Here is a 25,293-nt window from a genome sequence, read left to right as displayed (position 1 = left end):
TGGTGCCCCCCCCCCAGACTAGTGGGTGAGGGACACAGAGAGCATTCTCAGCACTCCCAGACTTAAAGAACGGCATGCGCAGCTGAAGGCAGGCTGGTTAAAACTGCGCAAGTCAAGCTCCAAGCAAGACCAAGAGCTTGAGAAATATTTTTGCGCCAGGTCTGCTTGGGTTGCCCAGCACAAAAAGAGCTTTCCAGCTCCCCTGCTTTGCTTGGAGCTTGACTTGCACAGTTTTAACCAGCCTGCCTTCAGCCGCGCATGGCTGGAATAACACATGTCAAATGCACATTAGAGGAAGGATTGCTGCCGTTCTTTAAGTCCCCACCACAGGGGCGAGGACTCTCCGGCTCAGGGGCCAACATGGCTTTCCAGGCTTCTCTATCTGACCCTGGGACTCTCTATTTCCCCCTCAGCCCCACACCCTCTGGCCACTCCTGCTTGGGGGGTTTCAGCTGCCTGGAATGTGTCCTTGAACTGCAACAGAAGCATTTCGCCTCCTGTGCAAAGCTGATGTTTTGCCTCTGGCCCATGTGGGGTAGTGCTTAACGTGTTGGACTGTGACCTGGGGGGCCAGGCTTTAAATCCCCTCCCTGGGTGGCCTTAAGCCAGTTACTGTTGTGGGGAAGAAATGTGTATGGCACTTTGAGATCCTTGGAGAAAAAGGCAAGATATAAATGCACTAGATGCAAAATAAATTACAATACCCTGGATCTACTGACTTAAAGCATCTGAGCTGTTTCTAAGTTAGCCAACAGCGACACAATTCCCAGAGGGAATCCAACACAAAGCAGGCAAAGAACAAGCAAACTTTTTTTTGGTGTTAGCTGACATCTCAAAAATGAGTTATTTTGGGAAACCAGTTGCTAGGTTTTCTGAGAGACAGTCTATGTTTATACATTTATCAAACAATAACTTTGAAGACAAGGTGCTGCTACATGTTTTTCTGTATTCTGCTGATGTACGTTTTTTCTTGTTTTTGCTTTCTTCTTTTTAAGTATTAACATACCACTTTTATAATATTAACATTGTAATGAAAAGTATAACAAATAACGAAATATAAGAACCTATCCTATTCAAAGTAAGTTTTAATCATGAAAGGAAATGAGAGGAGATATAAACAAAACAACTCAGACAGCTGTAAATTGTAAGCAACAATCCATTAGATTTGAAAGTATTCTGAAAATTGTTCCACTGCATATCAAGCTATCAAAAAACATAAGTGAATTCAGACAACCACTGAGTAAGACTGCATTTCTGAAAATGCCAATACTAAAATGCTTTATTCTGTGGTAAATCAAAGGAAGCAAGACTTTCCCACGCTAACAGTGCTTTGGGCAGCAGTCCGAAACATCTTTTCAAGCGGGGAAGTACCGGTAAGTCCTGCTGAGCCTAGTGGCAAAGACTCCTCTACAGATACACACAGGATTGCTGGACAGAGTGTCTATTAAAGAGTCACAACAGCAAGAAAGCCACACAACTGAAGACTCCAGAAACGCTAAATGCCTAAACCAAGTCTGATGACAAGACATTTCAGAGCAGGGCTGAGGAACCCGTGTCATTCCAGATGTTGCCAGATTCCCACCATCCCTGATCATTGAGCAAGCTCTCTAAGGCTGATGGAGCACAACACCAGCAAGGCAAAAGCCTCTCGCACGCCAGTTCTAAAGCTTACAATAAAACCTGTTCTTAAGAAACATGCACCTGTGTCGAGAATTTAATTTTAGCCCCTATTTATGAAGTAAAAAGAATCAGGAACTGAGAGGTCAGTGGAACTCCTGCTCCGAGGCAAGATCATGAGCATGTGAACTTTTAATGAAAATCTTGTGTGGGTGTAGAGCAACTTCACTGTACCCGCTTGACACTCACTTGCAAATATTTTCTAAGCATCACGTTTACCTTCAGTGCTCAGTTATTGAAAATCTTGCTCTTCACATACTTATCATCCTAACTAATTTTCTTTTCTCCTTTACCTTCAAAGGTTTCCATGGCTTCCTAAGGCAGTTAACGTGACTATTCAAATAAGAGAAGATTCTCAAATGACAGAAGAAATCAACCACAAGGACTTTCAGTGGCAGCTAGTACAAACTGGAATGGAAGGTCTCCACCAGGATTTACTTTGCTATACAGCCGTACCTTGGTTTTCAAACGCCTTGGTACTCGTCCGTTTTGGCTCCTGAACACCACAAACCTGCAGCCAATCGGAAGCCGCGCCTTGGTTTTCGAACGGTTTCATGAGTCAAACAATCTCCTGGAACGGATTAAGTTTGAGAACCAAGGTACCACTGTATATAATAGTCATATTTCTATAACCCTAATGAATGTAAAAAATTAGATGGAAAATAATATCATGCTTTTAGATCCTACTTTAACAAGCAAGGGGTCTGTTTACCGCTTACACTTACGTTTTAGGATGTCTGCAGATCTTGCTGACAGCTACCAGGTCTGAGAGCTCAGGCAGAGCGTCCATCAGAGGATGCATATCTCCAACTACTGGGGTAGCTTTTCGCTTTGCTTCTGCTTTTTGTTGTTGTTTTGCTAGCTTGATATTTTCTATTTCTGAAAAACACGAGCAGGAGGGAGAAACAATTAAGCGGGTATACTTTAAATTCTGTTAATTGAATCTTTAAAATGTCTTTATCACTTTTTAAAGTCTTATGTCTGAGAAGTCTGTTTCAAGTCCATTTTTATTATCTACTGGGTGCTGTCATAGTTCTATCATTCTTTTTTGCTTGAGCCATGAGGTTAACTATCCATACTGACTAATTACTAGCTGAAATATTGTTTGGGGCAATAACATTATTTCTGCCACAATGCTAGAGTGAAATACGAGAGGGGGGAATGCAGTGGCCCAGCCTGGTCACTGGAAATATTCAGTCAGCCAGGGTTGGGGCTTACAGAACTGAACAAAAGGAGTCGCATGGCATCGGAGCATCAAAGGGAGCTATCTAGGCTCTGGTATAATTTACCTAAGTGCACAGCATAAAACCAGGAGTTAATGAACTTCGCCCGTTCTGCTGTAACATCCAGCAGAGAGAGAGAAGGGGATGGTTAAGCCAAACATGACCTTTTTGAACCCACTATCATGTAGATTTAAAGAGGTCACAGTGTCCCTCTGATCTCCTTAGTATGAATGGTTCAGCTCGAAAGTAAGGTAAGATTCTACAGATTCAGGATTGATTCAGAAGATACAATCCTTTCAACGCTGTTAGATCTCTTCAGCCCTTCATTGGCTCTTTGGAGCTGGAATTTACAACATCCTTGGTTCTTTTGGCTGTCCTGTTAACGTTTGCCTTTTCAGATGCTTGTGACAAATGTGGATGTGCACACTTCACATCAGATGGGCTCTCTTGGCTGGAGAGCACATGCATTCTGATCGCCAGTACTCCTTTTTTTGGTCCAGCACTATGAAGTTGCATTACTTCAAAGCTTTCCAAAAATGAAGCTTAGACATACCCGATTCTGAATTCTTTTCTTATGAAATCTTTCTAAGGACAGAGCCATTCTACCTGTGATTCTAGTGGCTGAAACGGCATCTTTTTTGGCTTAAGTTTGATACGATTTACCACTGCTTGCAACAGAATATAACCTGAATAATTTCTATTACGCCATTAGGAAGAACTTCAGTTCCCAGCTGACAAACAAAAGGGGGGGGGGCAAAAGGCATCTACGTCTCCTCTTCAAAAAAGAAATCAGGCAGAAAGCGAATTAATCCCAAAATACATCAGCGTTAAGTCAGCTTTTGAAGATATATTCAATAGTCAAGATATATTCAAAAATATATTCAATAGTCAAGTGATTAAATCTTACAACAATTTTCTGTATAAGTGAAATTTACTGTATACTAGGAAAATATTATCTGCTTTATAGACAAGTTACTGTTGAAGTAAAAACATATATCATTACCAAATGTCAAATTAAATTCCTTCAAGTGAACACCCTGTTATTATACAACAGGGAACATTATTCATGTGGGCCTAATAATGCAGTTTTCACATGTTTCTTTCCGCACCTGTGAGAATATCCAATTTTTACTTTTCAATCAAATCTAAGGAGGTGTCATGGCCCTGGAGGCAGATTCACCTTCTTCAAGGGATGAAGGTTGGAGACTCTGAATCAGAAAAAGAACTGCAAGCGAGGGCAGAAACACTTCTGCCAGTGTGGTGTAGTGGTTAAGAGCGGTGGACTTGTAATCTGGTGAACCGGCTTCAATTCCCCGCTCCTCCACATGCAGCTGCTGGGTGACCTTGGGCTAGTCACACTTCTCTGAAGTCTCTCAGCCCCACTCACCCCTCAGAGTGTTTGTTGTGGCGGAGGAAGGGAAAGGAGATTGTTAGCCACTTTGAGACTCCTTTGGGTAGTGATAAAGCAGGATGTCAAATCCAAACTCTTCTTCTTCTTCTGCAATGGGAGCCAAGGGTGCTGGCTTAGAATCATAGAATTGTAGATTTGGAAGTGTCATCAAGTCCAACCCCCTGCAATCAACTAAAGTATCCATGGCAAGAGAACTACGTCTCATAGGCCCCTATTACGGAAGCACCCATGTGACCAGTTGCCCTTGCTCCGTAGGATTAAGAGGCTGCTGGAGTGGCCTAGGCCCCTGCAGGTGAAGAGGCACCTTTCAGTAAAGGCAGAGCTTGCAACTGGAATACAGGTGCTGCTCTTATATAGGGATTGGCCTAAGTCTGACTGCTGCGGAAGCAACTCCAGAGCTTTACCCTCTGTGAGTATTCAGCCTGAACCTTGCAAAAGACAGCCTCACCACAGAGCAGAACAGGGAGGATTTTGCCTTTCATTCTATAATTTTTCCCTGTGCCCTCATTTCCCCACCATGAACCCAAGGTATCCTCATGTATGACAAGGTTAAGGCTGAGATATCTTTGCTCAAGGAAGAAGGAAAGCGGGGTAGAAAGTGGGATGCAATAAGCCCACTGGGAGAGAAACATGGGATTGACTAGTTCCATAGTTAATTCATTCCTGAGCTGAAGAAAGCAGAGGAAGAAGAATGCAAGACAGATGTCTATTCTTAATCTCATCCTGCAAGATCTGAACAAGTCTCCTATGAACTCATTTTAAATCGTCATGCAATAATTAGCCACGTGTAAGCTCAACATAAAAAAACTAAGATCATTGCCACTGGTCCCATCACCTCCTGGCAAATAGAAGCGGAACAAATGGAGGCAGTGAGAGATTTTACTTTCTTGGGTTCCATGATCACTGAAGATGGTGACAGCAGTCACGAAATTAAAAGATGCCTGCTTCTTGGGAGAAAAGCAATGACAAACCTAGACAGCATCTTAAAAAGCAGAGACATCACCTTGCCGACAAAGGTCTGTATAGTTAAAGCTATGGTTACCCCAGTAGCGATGTATGGAAGTGAGAGCTGGACCATAAAGAAGGCTGATCGCCAAATAATTGATGCTTTTGAATTATGGTGCTGGAGGAGACTCTTGAGAGATCAAACCTATCCATTCTGAAGGAAATCAGCCCTGAGTGCTCACTGGAAGGACAGATCCTAAAGCTGAGGCTCTAATACTTTGGACACCTCATGAGTAGAGAAGACTCCCTGGAAAAGACCCTGATGCTGGGAAAGATTGAGGGCACAAGGAGAAGGGGACGACAGAGGACGAGATGGTTGGACAGTGTTCTGTTCTTGAAGCTACCAACATGAGTCGGACCAAACTGCGGGAGGTAGTGGAAGACAGGAGTGCCTGGCGTGCTCTGGTCCATGGGGTCACAAAGAGTTGGACACGACTAAACAACAACAACAAACCAGGTTCTGATTACTTATTACTATTATAGATTTTCTTGAATTACAAAAGTACCTACAGTGTCTCAGTTTTTCTGTTCATAGAATCTTTTCTACAGATCCGTTTTATTTGATGTGAGGCCCAAATATTATAGGCAGCTTAAAGTTGGGGAAGAAGAGAAGTTGGGAGAGGGAAGGTTGGGGTAGTAAACTTTCTTTTTTAATATTGTGTGTGTCATGTGGGTGGGTTCTCTTTAGATTCATTTATTAGTTTTCTTTCTATTAAGAATTCTGTAGATTCCTCTGAAGGCAAAGAGAGAAGTCTGATCCTAGAACTGGCAGCTGCTTTTCTCGATCAATGCTTACATGAATTCTCCTGTTCCTCAACACCACCACCCTTGGAAATTTAGCTACTAAAAGTGAAATGAGCATACAGTGGCCCACAGAGAAAGGCTGTCCACAGCTCTATGAGTACATCTACCTTTCCCTTCTTACTTCCATGGGAAGCGACTTCAGAATTCGCAACCGTTGAGTTTATATGTAACTACTTTTCATGCAACATACTGTCTAGTCATTTCTCTGGCTCCTAGTGCTTGTAAGTCTGGAAATAACATTCACTTTGGATTGTCTAACCCTGTTTTAAAAATATTGTACATGAGTCTTGATAATCTATTACTTGTTAGATAATTAGGTGGATTCCCATATAGATTTTCAGGTGCTTGCCTACTGCACAGAATATTATTAGGTAAAAGTCTAAGCACTGTAGAGTTAGTTGTCTTCTATGAAAACAGGATTCATCAAAATAAGCCTTACTTTGCAACCACCTGTCCTTCCGCAGCTTCATTTTTTCTTTCTTAGGCAAAAGTACCTTTTCATCTTCACCTGAAAAATCAAACACATGAAAAAGTCATCTATCCTGTATGACCCTGAAAGTACCTGCTCATACAGGTTAGAACATTATCTATATATATATTTCAAATGTAAAAACAAAACAAAGCAAAACGGTAAGGTGTTGAGGGTAATATAATTCTATGTAACAATAAGTGAATGGCATTCAAAAGAGTAAATCTGTCATCACTATCCTTTATTATTATAAAAGTGCCTAAAATATGCTAGCCACTGTACAGAAATCAAAAGCAGGCTTACAAAAACAAGACAGAAAGTGGCAATTGGGAGGAAAAGGAGAAAACATGGCATTATAAAACAATCAAAACATTCCAAAGATCATGTTGAGGTGAGGAAATACGTAAGTGAACCATTTGTTCTCATTATACACTTTGGGAGAGACTATAGCTATAAATGCCAAACCTATAGGATCGATTACAACAGCAGACTTGCAATGTTAAGAACAACCTTATTTAAACCTCAGAGAGAATAAAGAGGCTCCCCTTCTTAGCACTTGCTAATTTAGTATTAAATTTCTCTATGAATTTGGGGCCAAGTTCATCCAAAAGGTACACAAGGCAGTGCACTTATGTTTGTGTTACTTTAAACCCAGAAACACTGTGATGGGAACAAAAGGGATTTAGACCAGTAGGATGCACCTGCCATCCTGTCCACTTTCTGCCACAAGGCAGATCCTGATAATGATGTGGCCCATGGAGCCAAAAAGGTCCGTCCCGTCTTCATCCCCAATGAGCCCACCTCTGCAACCTAGCTATGGAGAGCTAATTGGGACTGGTCTGCCTCCTGAAGGGTTAGGTTCTACAAGCTTCACCCTGTGGTGGTCCACAGGGGAAATATAAAGTCTACACGTTTCTTGATGTATCAGGGTGGAAGTTACCGAAAATTAACCTAGAAGGATAACTTTCTTTCTTGTCTTTCACACTGCAAGCTCCTTGAGGGCAGGCATCTGTCCCTTTTTGTAAACTCTGCAAGATGCCCTGCACTGATGGCATCATGGTACACAGAGAATGTACACAGAGACTCTCTACTGGCCAGCGGTGTGTGGTCAGTGGACTAGGGGGACTAGGATAGCCCCCTGAATGTTTCCAGTAAATTGGAGTATTAAAGTATTAAAGTCTGGCACCTCCTTCCCAAAGCCCTGGAAGCTTCTCCCAGAATAGAGAAGGAGGAAGGGAGGGTGGCACGATGCTCAGGTACATGATGTTGATGCCCCTGCCATCACCCTTGCAAGCTGGCACCTCTGACCCTAACTGTTTCCCTAGGAAAACCTTCACCACAAACGACTGCTTCTGATGCTAGGTCCAGTGTACGTATGTTGACATGACTTGCTCATCCCAGCTGAAGCCGGCTGAGCCAGGGCAGGTTGAAGCCTCGCCAAAGGGGCACTCCAGTGGCGTGGGTAGGTGGGCAGAACCAGAGGTGAGGTCTTCAGCCAGGGGCGTACCCAGGATCAAAACTGGGGGGGGGGGGAAACCATGGTCATTCAGGTTGTGACATTTCAGCACGGAAGGCGAATGAAACTAAAATTTTAGGAAAATTATATATAATTATAGCAGTGCTTTATTATGATAGTTATTACAATTATTTGCTTGAAAAATACCAGGGGTGGCCAACTCCCAAGAGACTGTGATCTATTTTCAGAATTAAAATCTGGCAGTGATCTACCCATGTTTTTTTGGGTTCAGCTCAAAGTTGTTGACCTTTTTGGGGTTCGGTTCATTTTTAGTTGTTGAGCTTTTTTTAGGGACTAGACCTTCTGAAATAATTGATTTAAAAATTAACTCAGCAAGACAGAAGACTGTCTGCTTTGTAAAGTTTGACAACCTTTGAGGTACAAAACACCCAGACAAGGAAAACCAATTCAGCTAACTAGTTTACACAGATCTGAGGAGCCAGTTGATGCGTGCTAGGCCTTCGATTTCACATATGGCGCCCAAACAACTGTACCCACACCACACTACCTCCAAAGTAAACCAAAACGCTAAAAGCAAATGCAGTAGCAAACCTCAGAACTGAACTTAAAACAAAAGCTGTGTTCCCCTTCAACTGCACAGGCAAACCACCTAGAAATCAAACCTTGCTGCAAAACAATGCCACCCCCCAATGGAGGCTGGAACCTGCCCCACAAAAGGAACCTGGGACAAGCTGAAGCACCAATGGCTCAATTACCCTCTTTGATAACATAAAATGCACAATGATTATTTAAAAAAATATTTATTCCTTTTAATTAATTTTCTAAGCAGTAGCAGTGGAAAGCAAGAGCACACAAAATCCTGAATTATTTGATTACTGACCACATTATGTAAACAGCAAACAAAAACAGCTTCAAAAAACAGAACCCCCCCCCCCAAGCAGAAAGCCCCAAATGGCTAAAATACTCAGTTTCCCAGGATCCTCAGCCCTCGCAATGGAACTACTCACCATGCAAGGGAACTCAGTTTCCCAAGCTCCCTTGCAAATTCAGAAACTGTTCCTCTCTTGCCAGCATGATGTAGTGTGGATACAAAAAGCAGGCAGACGAGGAAGGATGAGAACCCAGGCTAAGACCTTCCTAGTCACAATGCAGGAGACCTACAGAGCTCCACACTGGAAACCGGCAAGGGAAGGAAGGAGGAGTGTCCCAGGTGTGGGCTGCTTGAATGGGCAGGGGGCGGATCCAGGGAAGCCCATGTCAGCCCTCGGATTCGCCCCCTGACACTGCCCAAGTCTCAGCCTGCATCCCCATTTGACCAAGCAGGGTGCAGGGTAGGATCCAGTCTCTGATAGGCACGCCAGCTCTGTTGGCATGAGGAAGGGGAAACAGCCGGCGCAACACACACACACACACACACACACACTGGCTAGCTGTGCTCTTGCAAGAGCTGAATTGTTATTGAGATTTGGGGGGGGGTGTAGAAAGACCAGTCGTTGAGCTTTTTTTTTTTTTTTAGGAAGAGCTTTTGTTTCCTTTTAGGCTGCTGACAACAATTTAATTTTTTTTGCTTCTGGAGGGGCACCTGCCCCCCCCCCGGGGAACGCCCATGGTTAAAAATACACTTTTTTTTTTTTAAAGAGCTGAATATAAACCAACAGAAACACCACGTTGAATAGGGAAAGGCTGTAGCCCAGTGACAAGAGCATCTGCTTGGCATGCATGTTATATTTGTAGCTGTACTGAAGCCCTGTGATCTTCGGATGAAGGGCGGTATAGAAATTTATTTAATAACAACCATGTTGACGATGATGCAGAATGCCCCTGGTGGCATCTCCAGGTCCCCTCTCTCAAAACCTACAAGAGGAGGCAATCCTGAGCTAGCTCCGCATCAAGGCAGTTTAAGGCATGATGATGATGATGATAATAATAATAATAATTGATGATAATATTGTAATATTGATATAATAATGATAATGGTAATTATTTTATTTATACCCCACCCATCTGACTTAAGGCTGCTGGAGCCACTCTGGGCGGCTTTCAACATACATAAAAACATAAGGGAATATTTCGCACTTCCCTATACGGGGCTACCTTCAGCTGCCTTCTAAAGGTTGCATAGTGACTTGATCTTCTTGGCTCTTCTCTGATGGAAATAGGGGCATCCTAAGGAAATAGGGGCATCCTAAGGAAATAGGGGCATCCTAAGGGATCAAATCAGAGACCAGAATGGCTCCTGTAAATCCGGGACTGTCCCTGGAAAGTAGAGACACTTGGAGGGTCTGCACTCTCTCTCTCACACACCCCCTGCAGTGTCAAGCAACAATCCACAGCTGAGGGTCTTTCTTAAGATCAGCTGGATTTATTTTTATTTTAAACCAGAACATACACCTCAGTTTGCAGAGCATGAGGCTTTTAATCCAGGGTGGAAGCCCCATGTTGGGCAAAAGGATTCCTGCATTTCAGGGGGTTGGACTAGAAGACCCTTGCGGTCCTTTCCAACTTTACAAGAGGTCTTTAAAATGCTGCTAAGTTACCCATTCCTACAAAAATCTGGAACCCACAGTTAAGGGTCAACAGACACTGGTGTCGGTAGTGGGATACGAACCATGCTTCCATTCAGAGACCAGAACAGAGGCAGAAGTACAAATGGCTTTCTGCTGTGAATGCCAGCAGGCAGACACAGCAATACAGAGTTTTGCTTCTTAGCAAGAGATTTGGGGAAGCTGCTACCGTTCTTCACTGTGATAAGATTACACACTGAGTACTCATCTCCCGTTTACTGTGCAAGAAAGTCAGCCAGGCCTTAGCATGAGTACCTGCCAGCCCTCTCATCTTAGGTCACCTCCTATGCAGCATCAGGCAGGTGAAGTCACTAACATCGGGGGGGGGGGGAGACCTAAGGTGAATTCTGGGACTCCAGAATCCACAGATACCTGCACAGTCTCTAGCTCAGGTGTGGGGAACTTCTGGCCCTGAACGCCTGCTTGCTGCAGTTGACAAGAGTTGCAGTCTAGCAAAAACTGGGGTGGCCAAAGGTTCCCCACACCTCGCCAGAGGAAAAGGATTCTGCATATGCTCAGGAGCACATTAGCCCTGCGGTCTTTGAAATGCTACATCCTCCTTGGAGGTCAAGGATTTTTGTGCATGCTCCAGGACACTCAGCCAAGGTGCCAGAATTTTTGTCAGCCAAAAGGTAGCTGCTGCACTCTTTAGACACAACTTCTGCTGAAATTGCTGATAAATTTGCACGGGCTTCCTTGCACTTTGAGACTATCTGAGGTGGGGACTGGAAAAGGCCTGCCTCTTTGAGGACTTGTTAATTTATTTTAGCACTCCTTTGGAAACAAGCAGGTATGTGCTCTTTGCGACTGGGCATATTTCCAAATGTGAATTCAGCAGAAATACAACAGACTGTGAAGCATTCATGTGCCCTGTGTGCCCATGGCTCTGGAATTCATATGTTCCCATGCCAGAGAGGTTTTCTGAGGTCAGTTCCACTGCTGAGCGAATTTGATGGTTCCTTTCCCCACTTAGGCCAGACAGGTCCCCCACGTGTCTGCCTTGAATGTTACGGCCCACCATTAAACTTGCATGCACCACGAAATGGGCCCCCTACATAGAAAGAGCAGGCTGCATTTACCCTTTTCTCTCCCAATTGGAGTTCCACCTGAAAATTATGTGGCAGAATTTCCAAATGCTTGCAAATCCATGCCCTGCTTAGTTCACAGAATGCAGAAGGGTAGTGAAAGTATTAAGCCCCCGGCAGCAAACAGAGAAAAAGAGAGCCACCAAGTGCCTTAGAAACAAACAGATTTATCGTGGCAGAACCAGTCGTAGGGCTAGAATTTGGGTTTAGAGCATTCTGCATAAAAAGCACAAATTTATTAATTTTCAATTTCAATCCAATAATAGTGTCATTATAACAATACCCAATTATAATACAATCACTAATACCAATTGTTCAAATACAAAATTATATAATTTAAGTAGCCTCCTGTGTGCTAATTGATGGTTGATGATTTTATTTCTGCGTTCCAAAATCTTATGAATTTCAAATACATTCCGGTCAAAAAAACAATCCCTTATACAACAACTGCAATACCGGGATTCACTCCATAAATAATAAAGGATGGGGAAGACTCAGCTCTAACTCTCCATCGTAAACCTTTTGCAAAATAGTTTCCCTCCCTTTTTTCCACACGAACAGTTCTGCTTAATGTTATCTTCCATATCTAGAATATGGATCAGGCTTGGTTTCTAATTGCCTCAACCGTTCCTCATAAGGCTTGGTTTCTAGACCCTTCATCATCCTGGTCACCCTCCTTGGCTCACTTTCCAGCTGCTCAATATCTTTCTTCAACTAGCCTGCACTGACTAGCAGCTCTCCAGGGTTTCGGAGTGGGGGGGGGGACATTCCCACCCCCACCCCCCGGAGATGCTGTCCAGGATGGGAGACCTGCCTGCAAAGCAGATGGTCCAATCCTGCCTGGAAGGATGTGGGGGTGGTCTCCCTTTGGGAATGGGGCTGCAGGAAGAAGGATGTGCAATGAAGATGCAGCCCAGCTGCAGGCGGAACAGCAGGTGCCTCCGAGTTCTGACACAGGAGCATCACCTCTCAGGAGGGGCCAGGTGGGCCCAGGTCCAGGGGGGAGGGTTGCCACGGTGACAAGGACCCACCCTCCTTTGTGACATCTCTTGCTTCTCCTTTAAAAGCCACTGACTTGCAGGCAGCCATTGTGGGTTTGTAGTGAGGCGTGTAGAGAGAGAGAGAGAGGAGTTAGTGGCGGTTGGTGGTGGTTGGTGGCGATTCAGAGAGGAGTTTGGTTTGTTGTAATTTTTCCATTTTCTTATTTTGATTTTGATTTCATTTATTACTTTTATTTTATTTATTTTGAATTTCTTTTATTGTTTTATTTTAACACTTTTATTTTATTTTACTTTTTATTCTTTATTCTAATATTTTTGTTCTTTATTTTTTATATTTTTGTGCACATCTGTGCATATTTTGTACATATTTTGTACATTTTTATTTTGTACAGTAGTTAGGGTTAAGTGTAGGGTTAGGGCGGGGGTTAGGTATAGGCTTAGGTTGTGGTTGGGTTAAGATTTAGGCTTGGGTGGGCATTTAGATAGTTAGCTACTTTAGACAGGAGGGTGGGATCTTTTCCTGGACGAAATGGGCAGGCTGTAAGTAGCATTCCTTCCCTTTCTCTTCATCTTGGGGGGAGGGTTAGTCGTGGGTCCCCTGCACAGCCTTGGCTCTCTGGAGAGGCCTGGTCTTTACTCAATGAACTGTTGCAACAGGACTTCCAACTACCACATGGAAGAAGCAGAAAGAAGCCCATTTTACCCACACCACCTTTTAATAAAACGTCATACATATATCACATTTGTGTCACAAACGGGGAGGTTTTTCCGGTGGAAACCTGAGTATCAGGTTTGTCCCTGTCCCTCCCTCGACCCCCACCTTACACCCATTCAGTAAAGCAAAGGAAAATCTATATATCTGTTCCTGTTTCCCAGCCAAGTTGAGTACCCCCTATTGTCCTGGCCAAGTCCCCAATCCATGTAGGTTGGATCCACTCTTGACCTTGAGATGGCCCCCTATCTGGCACTCAGAGACCAGGAGGGCAGCGATGATCACCCAAGCAGAAGGGTTGCTGTGGTCTCATGCTTCAGGGATGATGGCTGCCCCTAGCCATATCCCAAGGGCCGCCTCTGGTGCTACAGCATTCTTCTGAGCAGAACAGCATTGGAACAGTGTCTATCTGATGTTGGATTGCTTTTATATGAATATTTGAAGGTTTTCCCACTGCAACAGTAGGTGAGTCTACAACCAGATATCATCATCTTCTTCTTCTTCTTCTTCTTCTTCTTCTTCTTCTTCTTCTTCTTCTTCTTCTTCTTCTTATCACTCGTAGCTGAGTAAGATTGACTTCCATGAACAGTGAGTTTTAACCGGGAGTCCGTGACTGACTGTGGAGGCCAGTTCTGGATCCACACGTCCTTCCACAGTGGGGACATAGGTTTCTGGGCGGAAGTTGATCACAGTGAGGGTTTGCCAAGTGTACCTTCCTCTTAGCTCCTTTCTCCCTTGCGTCCTAAGTTGAAGCGTCTTCAAAGCCCATGACACCTTTGGTAAAGGCTGTTCTCCTATTGGAGCACTCGCAGGCCAGTGTTTCCCAGCCATTGGTGTTTATACAACATGTTTTTAGATTGGCCTTGAGAGTCTTGAAACCTCTTTTGTTGGCCACCAGCATTACGCTTTCCATTTTTAAGTTTGGAATAGAGTAGTTGCTTTGGAAGACGATAATCAAGCATCCAAACCACATGACCAGTCCAGCGAAGTTGGTGTTGAAGAATCATTGCTTCAACACTGGTGATCTTTGCTTCTTCCAGGACACTGGTATTAGTTTGCCTGCCTTCCCAAGTGAAGTGTCACATTTTTCAGAGACACCATTGATGGAATCTTTCAAGGAGTTGGAGATGGCATTTATAAGTGGTTCATGGTTCACAAGCGTACAGCTGGGTTGGTAGTACAAGAGCCTAGACTGAAACGCAAAAGACTAGTTTCAATGGACCAAGAACGGTTTTCATGGCTGGTTCTGACTTTCCCCTTTTGCCAGTGAGAATTCCTATTTGTAGAGCAGAGGCCACGGCTGGTCGGCAGTTGCAGTGCCTGTGTGCTTTGTGCTGGAGGCTGTTTGGCGGCGCTCATTGGTCTGAGCAGATTGGTTGAGCGCCTTGGGAGCAAACGGCTCAGCCTTCGTTAGGGCAAACGCTCCACAGGCAGCTGCTGGGTGCCCTTGGGCTAGTCACACTTCTTGGATGTCTCTCAGCCCCACTCACCTCACAAGTGTTTGCTGTGGGGGAGGAAGGGAAAGGAGAATGTTAGCCGCTTTGAGACTCCTTTGGGTAGTGATAAAGCGGGATATCAAATCCAAACTCTTCTTCTTCTCCTCTCCACTCATCTCTTCTAGGATTAGGTGCTTAAGGCGCTGTGAGGGATCCTATTCCCTCCCCTTTCAATACTTCCCCAACAGAGACACTCCATAGGTTTCACTGACAACTAGGATGTTCATATGGGAGTTGTCTCTGGGGTACCTCAGGGCTCTACGTTTGAAAACCTCTTGCCACCTATGGGATCTCCCTACCAGGGTTCCCAACTACTGCAGTTTACCTTCACTTTAGGCAACTACGTGGCACATTTGGCTTCACTGTCCAGCCCTCTGTATGACAGGAGAATAAGCAAACGGTTTCCTCTTCCACAGGAAAGCTTTGTTCTCTCCTCTTAGTCACACCTCTTAAGGTACTGATCCACTGCCAGAGTCAACGGACGTTTAAGCACATTTAACTTTATTAGGTAACTTGAAAACATGGATGTTTCGGGTTATTACTGGTACAAATCTTCTTCTCATGTAATTCAGCTTTATTATAACATAGCAATGGTAATGACCTTTCCTCCCATTCCCCAAAGCCTAACCTCTCATTTTCTCTCTCTCAACCTCCACCCCCCAACTGCCAAACCCCCAACTGCCTTTCAATGGTTGTTCCCCCTCCTTTTAGAATGCCAACTAGCTCCGCCTCCCAGGGAACACCTACCTAACATGGGAGTGATAGGTTAACCCATGATGAACCAGGCATTATTCCGCCACAGGCGCCTTTTCAGCTGTTGCCACAGGGTGGCCCCCCAGCAAGGCCCAGAGCAGCCCGTGGCGCCAGGTGAGCAAGTGGCAGAAATGGGCATTGTTGTTGTTGTTGTTCAGTCGTGTCCGACACTTCGTGACCCCATGGACCAGAGTACGCCAGGCACGCCTATCCTTCACTGCCTCTCGCAGTTTGGCCAAACTCATGTTAGTAGCTTCAAGAACACTGTCCAACCATCTCATCCTCTGTCGTCCCCTTCTCCTTGTGCCCTCCATCTTTCCCAACATCAGGGTCTTTTCTAGGGAGTCTTCTCTTCTCATGAGGTGGCCAAAGTACTGGAGCCTCAACTTTAGGATCTGTCCTTCTAATGAGCACTCAGGGCCGATTTCTTTGAGAATGGATAGGTTTGATCTTCTTGCAGTCCATGGGACTCTCAAGAGTCTCCTCCAGCACCATAATTCAAAAGCATCAATTCTACGGCGATCAGCCTTCTTTATGGTCCAGCTCTCACTTCCGTACATTACTACTGGGAAAACCATAGTTTTAACTATACGGACCTTTGTCAGCAAGGTGATGTCTTTGCTTTTTAAGATGCTGTCTAGGTTTGTCATTGCTTTTCTCCCAAGAAGCAGGCGTCTTCTGATTTCGTGACTGCTGTCACCATCTGCAGTGATCATGGCATGGGGGGGGGCAACTAGTCAAAGGATGCAAAGATCCAGATGGCCTCATCTGAGCCAAGGTCCATTGGGCCAGGGGCTGGAAACCCAACCCCCCCCCCCCCAGCAGCCAACCCATTTTGTGGTGTCCAATGAAGGAAGCAGGGGGCAGGGCTGCAGAGCATGGCTGGGGGGGGCAGTTGTCAGCGGGAGGGGCACCTTCCCTGGAGTGCCCCATTCTGGGGAAAGGAGGCCAGGATTGGCCCCCAAGGGCTGGGGTGTCCCACCCCTGCAGTAGGACTTGGAATCCAGGAGAAAACTCTTGGAATAGCCTTGCCAGGTACTCACCTCTTCCCATGTCCTTCTTTTTGCAGTTCTGCTGCGGTTCCCCATCCCTTCCCCAGGGGTGAGTATCGGAGAAAACAAGAGCAGGGACTGGATCCCTCAGACATGCCCCCCCACTGCACGGGCTCTTTGCCCCCCACTCTGCAGTCTCAGATGCGGAGTAGCCCTCCCCCCACTCGGAACTGACAGCCTGACGTTTGCATTTTAGCTGCTGGAGGATGAACAGCTAAAACTCCTGGGGGTCATCCAGAGTTGCCAGGCAGCTGAGCTCAGGGGGCTCCGAACCCTGAAGTGCTCCAAGCAGGAGACGGCCAAAGCCATTCTGGTGAGTGATGGGTGGCGTGAGGGACCCCCGCGGGGAGGTGGGGGCAGGAGGGGCTTTAGGGAGGAAGGGCTTGTGCATCTGCGGAGAGGTCCTAAAGAGAGGTTTGAATGACACACACGACAACACATTTCTGCTATGCAAGTTGCACATTGTGGTTGGTGTTAGGTTGGTCACAGTGAACGTTGTGTGTAAAACATTCTCATCATATTTTCTTAATGTTAAGAACGTTAAATAGGTGAATAAAGTTAAAACATAAAAAATCTTTTCATCAGTTGAGGTAGGAAAAAAGAATAAACTTTATGCAAGGAGTTAAGAACTTGTAGTTTGTAACTGTTGGGCAAATGCTGAGTGTTTAGTCAATCCAGTAGGATTATTTTATGCAAAGCCCAACATCAGCCAGCTGGGCATCCAAACAAGGCTGATCCATAAGCAAGACATGAGTTCGCTTTACTCAGGAGCACCCCATGTGGGCAGAGAAATAATTGTATTTAAATGGGGAGAGCAAGGCTGGGTGCTAGGGAAGAGTAGACAGGTCACAGCAATGCAACTGAACACCCCAACCCAGTGCAGGGATACCCCCAGGGATAAGTAACCTCTGACCTTTGACTCCAGTTCCCATCAGCCCCAACTAGACTCGTCAATGGTTGGTCTGGAGGGCTACAAGTTCCCTGCATTACCCTTTACAGAACCTAAAATAGAGAGGGAGACTGAGTGGGATCTCCTGATCCTTTATTCCCCCTGCCCCTGCTATTATTTCTGGATTCTCTCTCTCTCTCCCCCCCCCCTTTCCTTATATCTCTTTTTATAACAGCCAACATGTGCACACAGAGGGCATTTGAGGATTCCTAAGGCTTACCCGTTCTTTCAGTCGATATCTGTGAAAGAGCATTTTCATTAGCAGCATATTGATTTTCCAAGCTGTGCACCTCAGCTATAATCTGCCCCGTTGAATGCTTTAGCATAGATCCTAATCCAGCATACCCAGATATTTGTGAAGGGCAAAGTCAGCGTGCTTCACAACAACTATGCAACAGAATAAAAACCGTAGCCTGCCACAACTAGGAGACTAGAAGTAGTTATGCTATTCAGTATTTGCAAAAGAAACTAATTATTGTGAAAAGTATAAAGCAGCCTTGTAAAGAAAACTCCCCAACGTTACAGCAATTCTTTTTTTAAAAAAAAAACAAACACCTGTTTTTTACTCATTGGCAGGGCACTCCTCCCCCCTTTTCCAGTGCCTTTTATGTATCAAAGGCAGGTGAATAAAAAAATAGTGTTCCCTTCCTCCTTTGCACATCTCACTGCCAATCCTGAGCTGGATTTGTGTGAAGATGACACTCCTTCTGCACACCCACCTCCTGGCAAAAGCACCAACTGCTTTCTCCCTCTGCCACCAGTCCACTGTTTTTCTATGCTAGATGCACAGGAGGTTCACCTGCAGCTCATCTAGCACTGAAACGCAGCAGGCTGGCAGCATTCCTTTCTTTCCTCCACTTCCAGCCCTCTTGATTTCTACACTGGATGTATAAGAGGGAGTTTTGCCTACTGCAGGTTCAGCATCACAGCAGAAAGAGGTGCCAATGCAGGGATGAAGCACTCCACGTCTCCACCAGGCGAAGAGGAGGGGCTCACAACAGAGATGAAATGAAATGAGGTGCCAAAGGAGGGCCCCTTTGAAAGCTCTATCCCTCGTCTGCTTGGATTCTGCGCTAGGCAGGAAGGAGACAACAGTTCTTCTTCCACACCCAGCAAAGAAATGCAGCAGAAGAGAGGCTGAATGTGGCACCACTCTTCTGGCAGCTCATCCTCCTGGGTGAAGTCCTTAGTTGCTCATTTATGATGACAAGTCAATCAGTTAAAACAAGGCTAGACAAGAGGTTCTGAAAAGGGATCCCTTCCCCCTCTAGTTCTATGAAAGCCTTGCCAAATGCCAAGCCAAGCAGGCACACACACACACACACACACACACACACACCTCTCACCAAGTAGGTTCCAGTTTACAAAAAGCTCAAGCCACAACTACTTTTTAGCCTTAAGATGGCACATGACTCTTTGCTGTGACAGAATGCTGTCTTGTACTAACAGAAACACTCAAGAAATTTAAGAAATGCTGTATTTTATTGCCACAATTCAGTCCCCAATTGTGCAAATCAGTCAGCCAGCAAACTTGTGGCCAACAACCACTTTGTACCAACAAACAAGGGATGCACACTTATTTATACAAGACTATGCAGACACTGGGGACGCGGGTGGCGCTGTGGGTTAAACCACAGAGCCCAGGGCTTGTCGATCGGAAGGCCGGCAGTTCAAATCCCTGCGAAGGGGTGAGCTCCCGTTGCTCGGACCCTGCTCCTGCCAACCTAGCAGTTCAAAAGCACCTCAAAGTGCAAGTAGATAAATAGGTAGCGCTCCGGCGGGAAGGTAAATGGCGTTTCCGTGCACTGCTCTGGTTTGCCAGAAGCGGCTTAGTCATGCTGGCCACATGACCCAGAAGCTGTCTGTGGACAAACGCTGGCTCCCTCAGCCTATAGAGCAAGATGAGCGCCGCAACCCCAGAGTCAGACACGACTGGACCTAACAGTCAGGGATCCCTTTACCTTTACCTTACACAGACAATTTCAATTCCAATTTTTCTACTATTGTACGATAGCAGACCTAAGCTGGCACTGTGAATCAGTGTATCATCTGAGAGATTTAGCACCAGGCAAGTTTTTGAATGGCTTATATTTCTAGTCCTGTATCTCCTGACATCCAAGTATGATTGCTGACATGTGACTAGATATGTCAAAGTATGTGTGAGAGTGAAGGAAGTGAATACATCTTCCTGCTAGCAACTGTTTAGTAGCAGTTGCTTAACTCTGCAGTCATAAAGCATAACTGCTCTGATTTACAAGGGGACATTCAGGCTTGGGGGGGGGGCGGGGGGGCTAGGAAAGACCAACACACTGAATCAAAATCTCTCTCTCTCTCTCCCTCTCACTCACACCCACACTCACCCCTACACCTTGACAATGCTTTGCAAGCAGGCATCTTCAGCCTTATCATTCAATTTTTTTCAATTCCATGTTCAGGCACAATGGTGGAAACACCCCAGGAGAGAAGATAGGTACCATTTCTCTTCCACAGTCCTCCAGTCCTCCCAATCACCTTTTGAGGATCAGCAAAGCATCAGCACAGGCCCAAACACCCTACCAATTCAAGAACACTAGAATAGTGCACCCAAATCCCCTAAAACTCTGTGGCCACAACCACAATCTGTTAATTGAGAAACTAGCAAGTCAATGCTAAAAAGAAACATGGGGAAGGAGACCTGTGAATCCTCATTTGCCTTAATTCCAAGAAATATTTGAAAACCATGCTCTATCAGGCTGTTCAAAGTCAGAAAGGAATTATCAAGAAGAGAGCATCACACTCATTTTGAGGGAAAGAAAACTGCATCTTAAAAGAAGTTCAAAGTGTTCAGTACACTTAACCTTAAATGCTGTAACACATCTTCTCCAAAAGAAATTGAATTTCATTTCTTTTACACCAGCAGCACTCTGGTTACAGATGAAGGTCTGAGGGAAAACACCAAACATTTATCATTTTTACATGCCTATTTTACAGAAGGAACAGGCACGTGGGGTGCTCATTTCTTTAAGTGGCCTGGTGTTTTGAGAAACAAATGACGTCATTCTCCTCCAGCAACACCTTGCTTAAGTACCATGGCTCTGGAAAAGTCAAATGGCTCCATGTAACAACCTCTTGGCATCTCAAGAGAAAAATGCCATCAGCATTTGTGTCAGTTGTAACCACAATAACAACAGACTGGAAGAAATGTTATCCTGAATGAAACACTTTTCAATTATCTTCTTCAAAAAAAATGAGTATGAGAGCACAGTGAAAGACTGTAATGCCATTATTCCTTGCAGAAGCAAGTACAGTGGTACCTCGGGTTACAGATGCTTCAAGTTACAGACTCCGCTAACCCAGAAATAGAACTCGGGTTAAGAACTTTGCTTCAGGATGAGAACAGAAATCGGGCGGCGGTGGCACAGCGGCAGCGGGAGGCTCCATTAGCTAAAGTGGTGCTTCGGGTTAAGAACAGTTTCAGGTTAAGAACGGACCTCCAGAATGAATTAAGTTCTTAACCTGAGGTACCACTGTATATGCCTGGGACCCCATCCACCCTTTTTTGTTGTTCAGTCGTTCAGTCGTGTCCGACTCTTCGTGACCCCATGGACCAGAGCACGCCAGGCACGCCTATCCTTCACTGCCTCTCGCAGTTTGGCCAAACTCATGTTAGTAGCTTCGAGAACACTGTCCAACCATCTCATTCTCTGTCGTCCCCTTCTCCTTGTGCCCTCCATCTTTCCCAACATCAGGGTCTTTTCTAGGGAGTCTTCTCTTCTCATGAGGTGGCCAAAGTACTGGAGCCTCAACTTCAGGATCTGTCCTTCTAGTGAGCACTCAGGGCTGATTTCTTTGAGAATGGAAAGGTTTGATCTTCTTGCAGTCCATGGGACTCTCAAGAGTCTCCTCCAGCACCATAATTCAAAAGCATCAATTCTTCGGCGATCATCCACCCTTAGTACAGAACAATCATAGTGTGTGCTTGCACTAAGATGGCTATCAAGTTACAAAACTCCCTGCTGTTTCTGGTTTGAAATTCAAATCTCAGTTTCAAACTCAAAGCCTCACTTTACATAAACTAAATTGTTTAAAAAATAACCAACCTTCTTTGGCAAAATCAATGATTTGCCTTTGGTCAGAAAAGTCCTGCACAGGCTAGCCAAGCACAACCCGAAGCCCAATACTTATTGATTCCTAAACCACACACCCCAGTCCTCCCGTCCTCTCATTGGTTGCAATGATGACTCTCTGTGCAGGACAACACTGACAAACACAATTAAAAACAGAAATAAGTTCATATCATAGTTTCTTTAACCACCTAAGTCTCTATTTCCTGTGTCTGCCTGCCATTTTGTTTACCCTGCCCAGTTTGAAGTTGAAAATAAGGCTGGGATAGCTCAATTGGTAGAGAAGGAGACTCCCAATCTCGGGGTTGTGGGTTTGAGCCCCACGTTAGGCAAAAGATTCCTGCATTGCAGACGGTTGGACTAGATGACCCTCATGGTCCCTTCCAACTCAACATGATGACAATACTATGTCCTTCCAACAATATTGTCCAGTCTCTTGAGCTCTACTGAAGTAGGCTCAGTTGTGCGCACTGGGTCCACTCTTGAAGGGTAAGAGAAGTATCAGAAGGTCAACACAAAATTAGCAAGGTTCTTGGGCTACATCTCAGGGATACTTACTTCACAAGAGTGAGAAGGCAGCCCTGTATCAGGAAGTTTTTAATGTTTGACTTTTACTATGTTTTTATATGGGCTGTAAGCCAACCAGAGTGGCTGGGGACATAATATTAATAATAATAATAATAATAATTAATATTAACCTAGCAGTTCGAAAGCACACTAGTGCAGGAAGATAAATAGGTACCACTGTGGCGGAAAGGTAAACGGCATTTCCATGCGCTCTGGCTTCTGTCATGGTGTCCCATTGCACCAGAAGCGGTTTAGTCCTGCTGGCCACATGACCTGGAAAGCTGTCTGTGGACAAACACTGGCTCCCTCGGCCTGAAAAGTGAGATGAGTCCCGCAACCCCATAGTCGCCTTTGACTGGACTTAACCTTCCAGGGGTGCTTTACCTATTATTATTATTATTATTATTATTATTATTATTATTATTATATCATTTACCTGATATATTATTTCTTATTTTGAAGGCATGACTGAAGTAGGCTGGCAATCTACCCGTGGCAGCAACAGGAGTTTGACTGTGCTTGCAACAAAGAATACTGTATAAACCAGATATAAAATGAGAATTGAAACTGAGCACTTTGTGGTATGTTTGAAGATCATTCCCTACAGCTGACCTGGAGCAGATTTCCTAAGTTTTATTAAATGGGATTTTATCACACAGACACACATACACACAAATCTTGCTTCTAATAACCCACCAGATTCACACTAAAATAATAATGAAGGGATGAAAGGTTGTAATCTGGGAATATTATGGCCTTGTGTCTGCCTAAATTGCTCTAAGTAGATTAGCTGACTTGACATGACATTAAGCTGAAATCTGTTCCTATTGCAGCTGCAGAGAAAGCAACTTCACTTCTGTTATGCAAATACTCACATTAAGTATTAGGCGTAGTTTCTTTAGAAGAGAATAGTGACATTTGGTAAATAAAATATGGAAAATAACAGAGGGCTAATTTCAAAGTATGAGGAATTCTGTTTAACAAAAAATAAACTAAAATACTACATTAACATACATATTCATGAGGGATGCGGGTGGCACTGTGGTCTAAACCCCAGAGCCTAGGGCTTGCCAATCAGAAGGTCGGCGGTTCGAATCCCCGCAATGGGGTGAACTCCCGTTGCTCGGTCCCTGCTCCTGCCAACCTAGCATTTCAAAAGCACGTCAAAGTGCAAGTAGATAAATAGGTACTGCTCCTCCGGGAAGGTAAATGGCGTTTCTGTGCGCTGCTCTGGTTCGCCAAAAGCGGCTTAGTCATGCTGGCCACATGACCCGGAAGCTGTACGCCGGCTCTCTCGGCCAGTAACGCAAGATGAGCGCCGCAACCCCAGAGTCGGACACGACTGGACCTAATGGTCAGGAGTCTCTTTACCTTTACCTTTCATGAAGCCTTTAGTGTGAGCAAAGACTTAAGCTTTTGTTTCTTTTTACAAAAATCACTCAAGTACCACAAAGCATAGAAATTGAAATGTTAGGACATTCACTCGACCTTCCTTGCTGTGTAAGCAGCAAACTCATACTACAGTCTCATTCAGGGTGAGTCCTTTAAAAGAGGCCCCGTGGATACAGAGTACACATGTTCCACGGGGCCTTTTGAAAGACTCACCCTGTATATTGTGCTTGCATACAATTTAGCTGCAGTGCACTCACCCTTTTTTTAAACAGATGTTTTTATGAAAGGTTTTTCAGACTTAACAAGGGTACATACAACATCTCTGTTTTCAATTCAGAGTCCTTTCGACAGGTCAGTTACATTCAGTGTGAGACACTGCTGCCATAGATATTAGGAGGTTGGGGGGGGGGAGAGGAAAGAGGCACGTTTTCATGGTCTTTCTGTCCTCAGAAGCTTTGGTCACGGCTTCTGTTTTATACATTCATGTTTAAACACCCAAGCACCATCAGACTGCTTCCTCCGCACAGGCATTACCTCCTACTCTACACAAACACACAAAGCAAGTTGTTGTTGGAACGTCATAGGATTCTGCTCTTCAGTTTAAAAAGTGGCAAGAGATTGGCTTTTTTAAAAAAAATGAATGTAAAACCATTATATCTTATTAAGACTTCTTTTTTTAAAAAAAGGAGTGGGCACTAAAGCATTCTTAGCCTTAGGATTGTCTCATCCCCCTCCACCAGCCTGGCCATTTGGCCCACCTAGACCAAAAGAGATAGAAAAGGCTTTCCACTGAGGTTGGGATTTTGCCTGGGCAATAATGGTATTCCAACAGAGGCTGTTGAGGAGAACCAATGGCCAGACCTCTTTTGTGTTCACTGAGAAACTGACCTTCCATGTTGCCTACCTGTAAGTAACCTGAGATCATTGCGCTGTCCTTGACTGGAAGAGGCGTGGGGCTGGGGAGGGTGTTTCTCTGGTGGCTCTGCCCACTATAGGGGAAGCAAAGTGTAGGAAGGAGGCTCCACCCCTCCTTAAAGGATGCCTCACGAAAGGGAGGACAATTCTGAAGTTGGGAAAGCAAGACACATGGGGCAAGACAACTTTGCTAGGCTGTGATCAAACCCAATGGCACTGCACCGCAACTGATTTCTGGTTCTACAAATGAGGCAGAGGTTATTTACAACATATCCCTTTTCCACTAAAAATGAATTCTAACAACAAAGTATTGGGTTCTTGTTATTCTCATTTAAGGCCATAGGCAACTGAAACAGTACACAATGTAGCTAGCTGAGAATTAAATATCTGAGATGCAATATCATTCTTGTTTCACTCCTTCTTGCGTATTTAGGATGACCACGTGGCACAAACCACACAGAAGGCCTACAATGCCCATAGCTTTCCCATGGGGGTCAGTCTGACTCTCCAGAACGAAAACAGTTGTCCACAGCAACTCCACCCACCTTATTTCATTCCTCTCTTGTGGCTCTCCAAAGAGGCATCCATACATAATTCAAAACCTATCAGTTCTATAGTAATTAAGCCAATTGATTTGA

The 25,293-nt window shown here is 44.7% G+C and overlaps 1 protein-coding gene across 1 annotated transcript in view; it reads right to left on the bottom strand.

Annotated features, from left to right (window-relative positions):
• Positions 1-25,293, bottom strand: part of FAM207A (family with sequence similarity 207 member A) — a 44,821-nt gene that overhangs the window by 5,451 nt on the left and 14,077 nt on the right. The window contains exons 3-4 of the mRNA XM_033171831.1: positions 6,560-6,628; positions 2,403-2,556 (exon numbers count right to left, since the gene is read on the bottom strand). Coding sequence (XP_033027722.1) covers positions 2,403-2,556; positions 6,560-6,628 — 223 coding nt within the window. The remainder of the gene's footprint in view (positions 1-2,402; positions 2,557-6,559; positions 6,629-25,293) is intronic.

This window comes from Lacerta agilis, chromosome 1 (assembly GCF_009819535.1).
Source record: "Lacerta agilis isolate rLacAgi1 chromosome 1, rLacAgi1.pri, whole genome shotgun sequence".
NCBI lineage: Eukaryota > Metazoa > Chordata > Lepidosauria > Squamata > Lacertidae > Lacerta > Lacerta agilis.
This window is presented reverse-complemented; position numbering and strand designations above follow the sequence as displayed.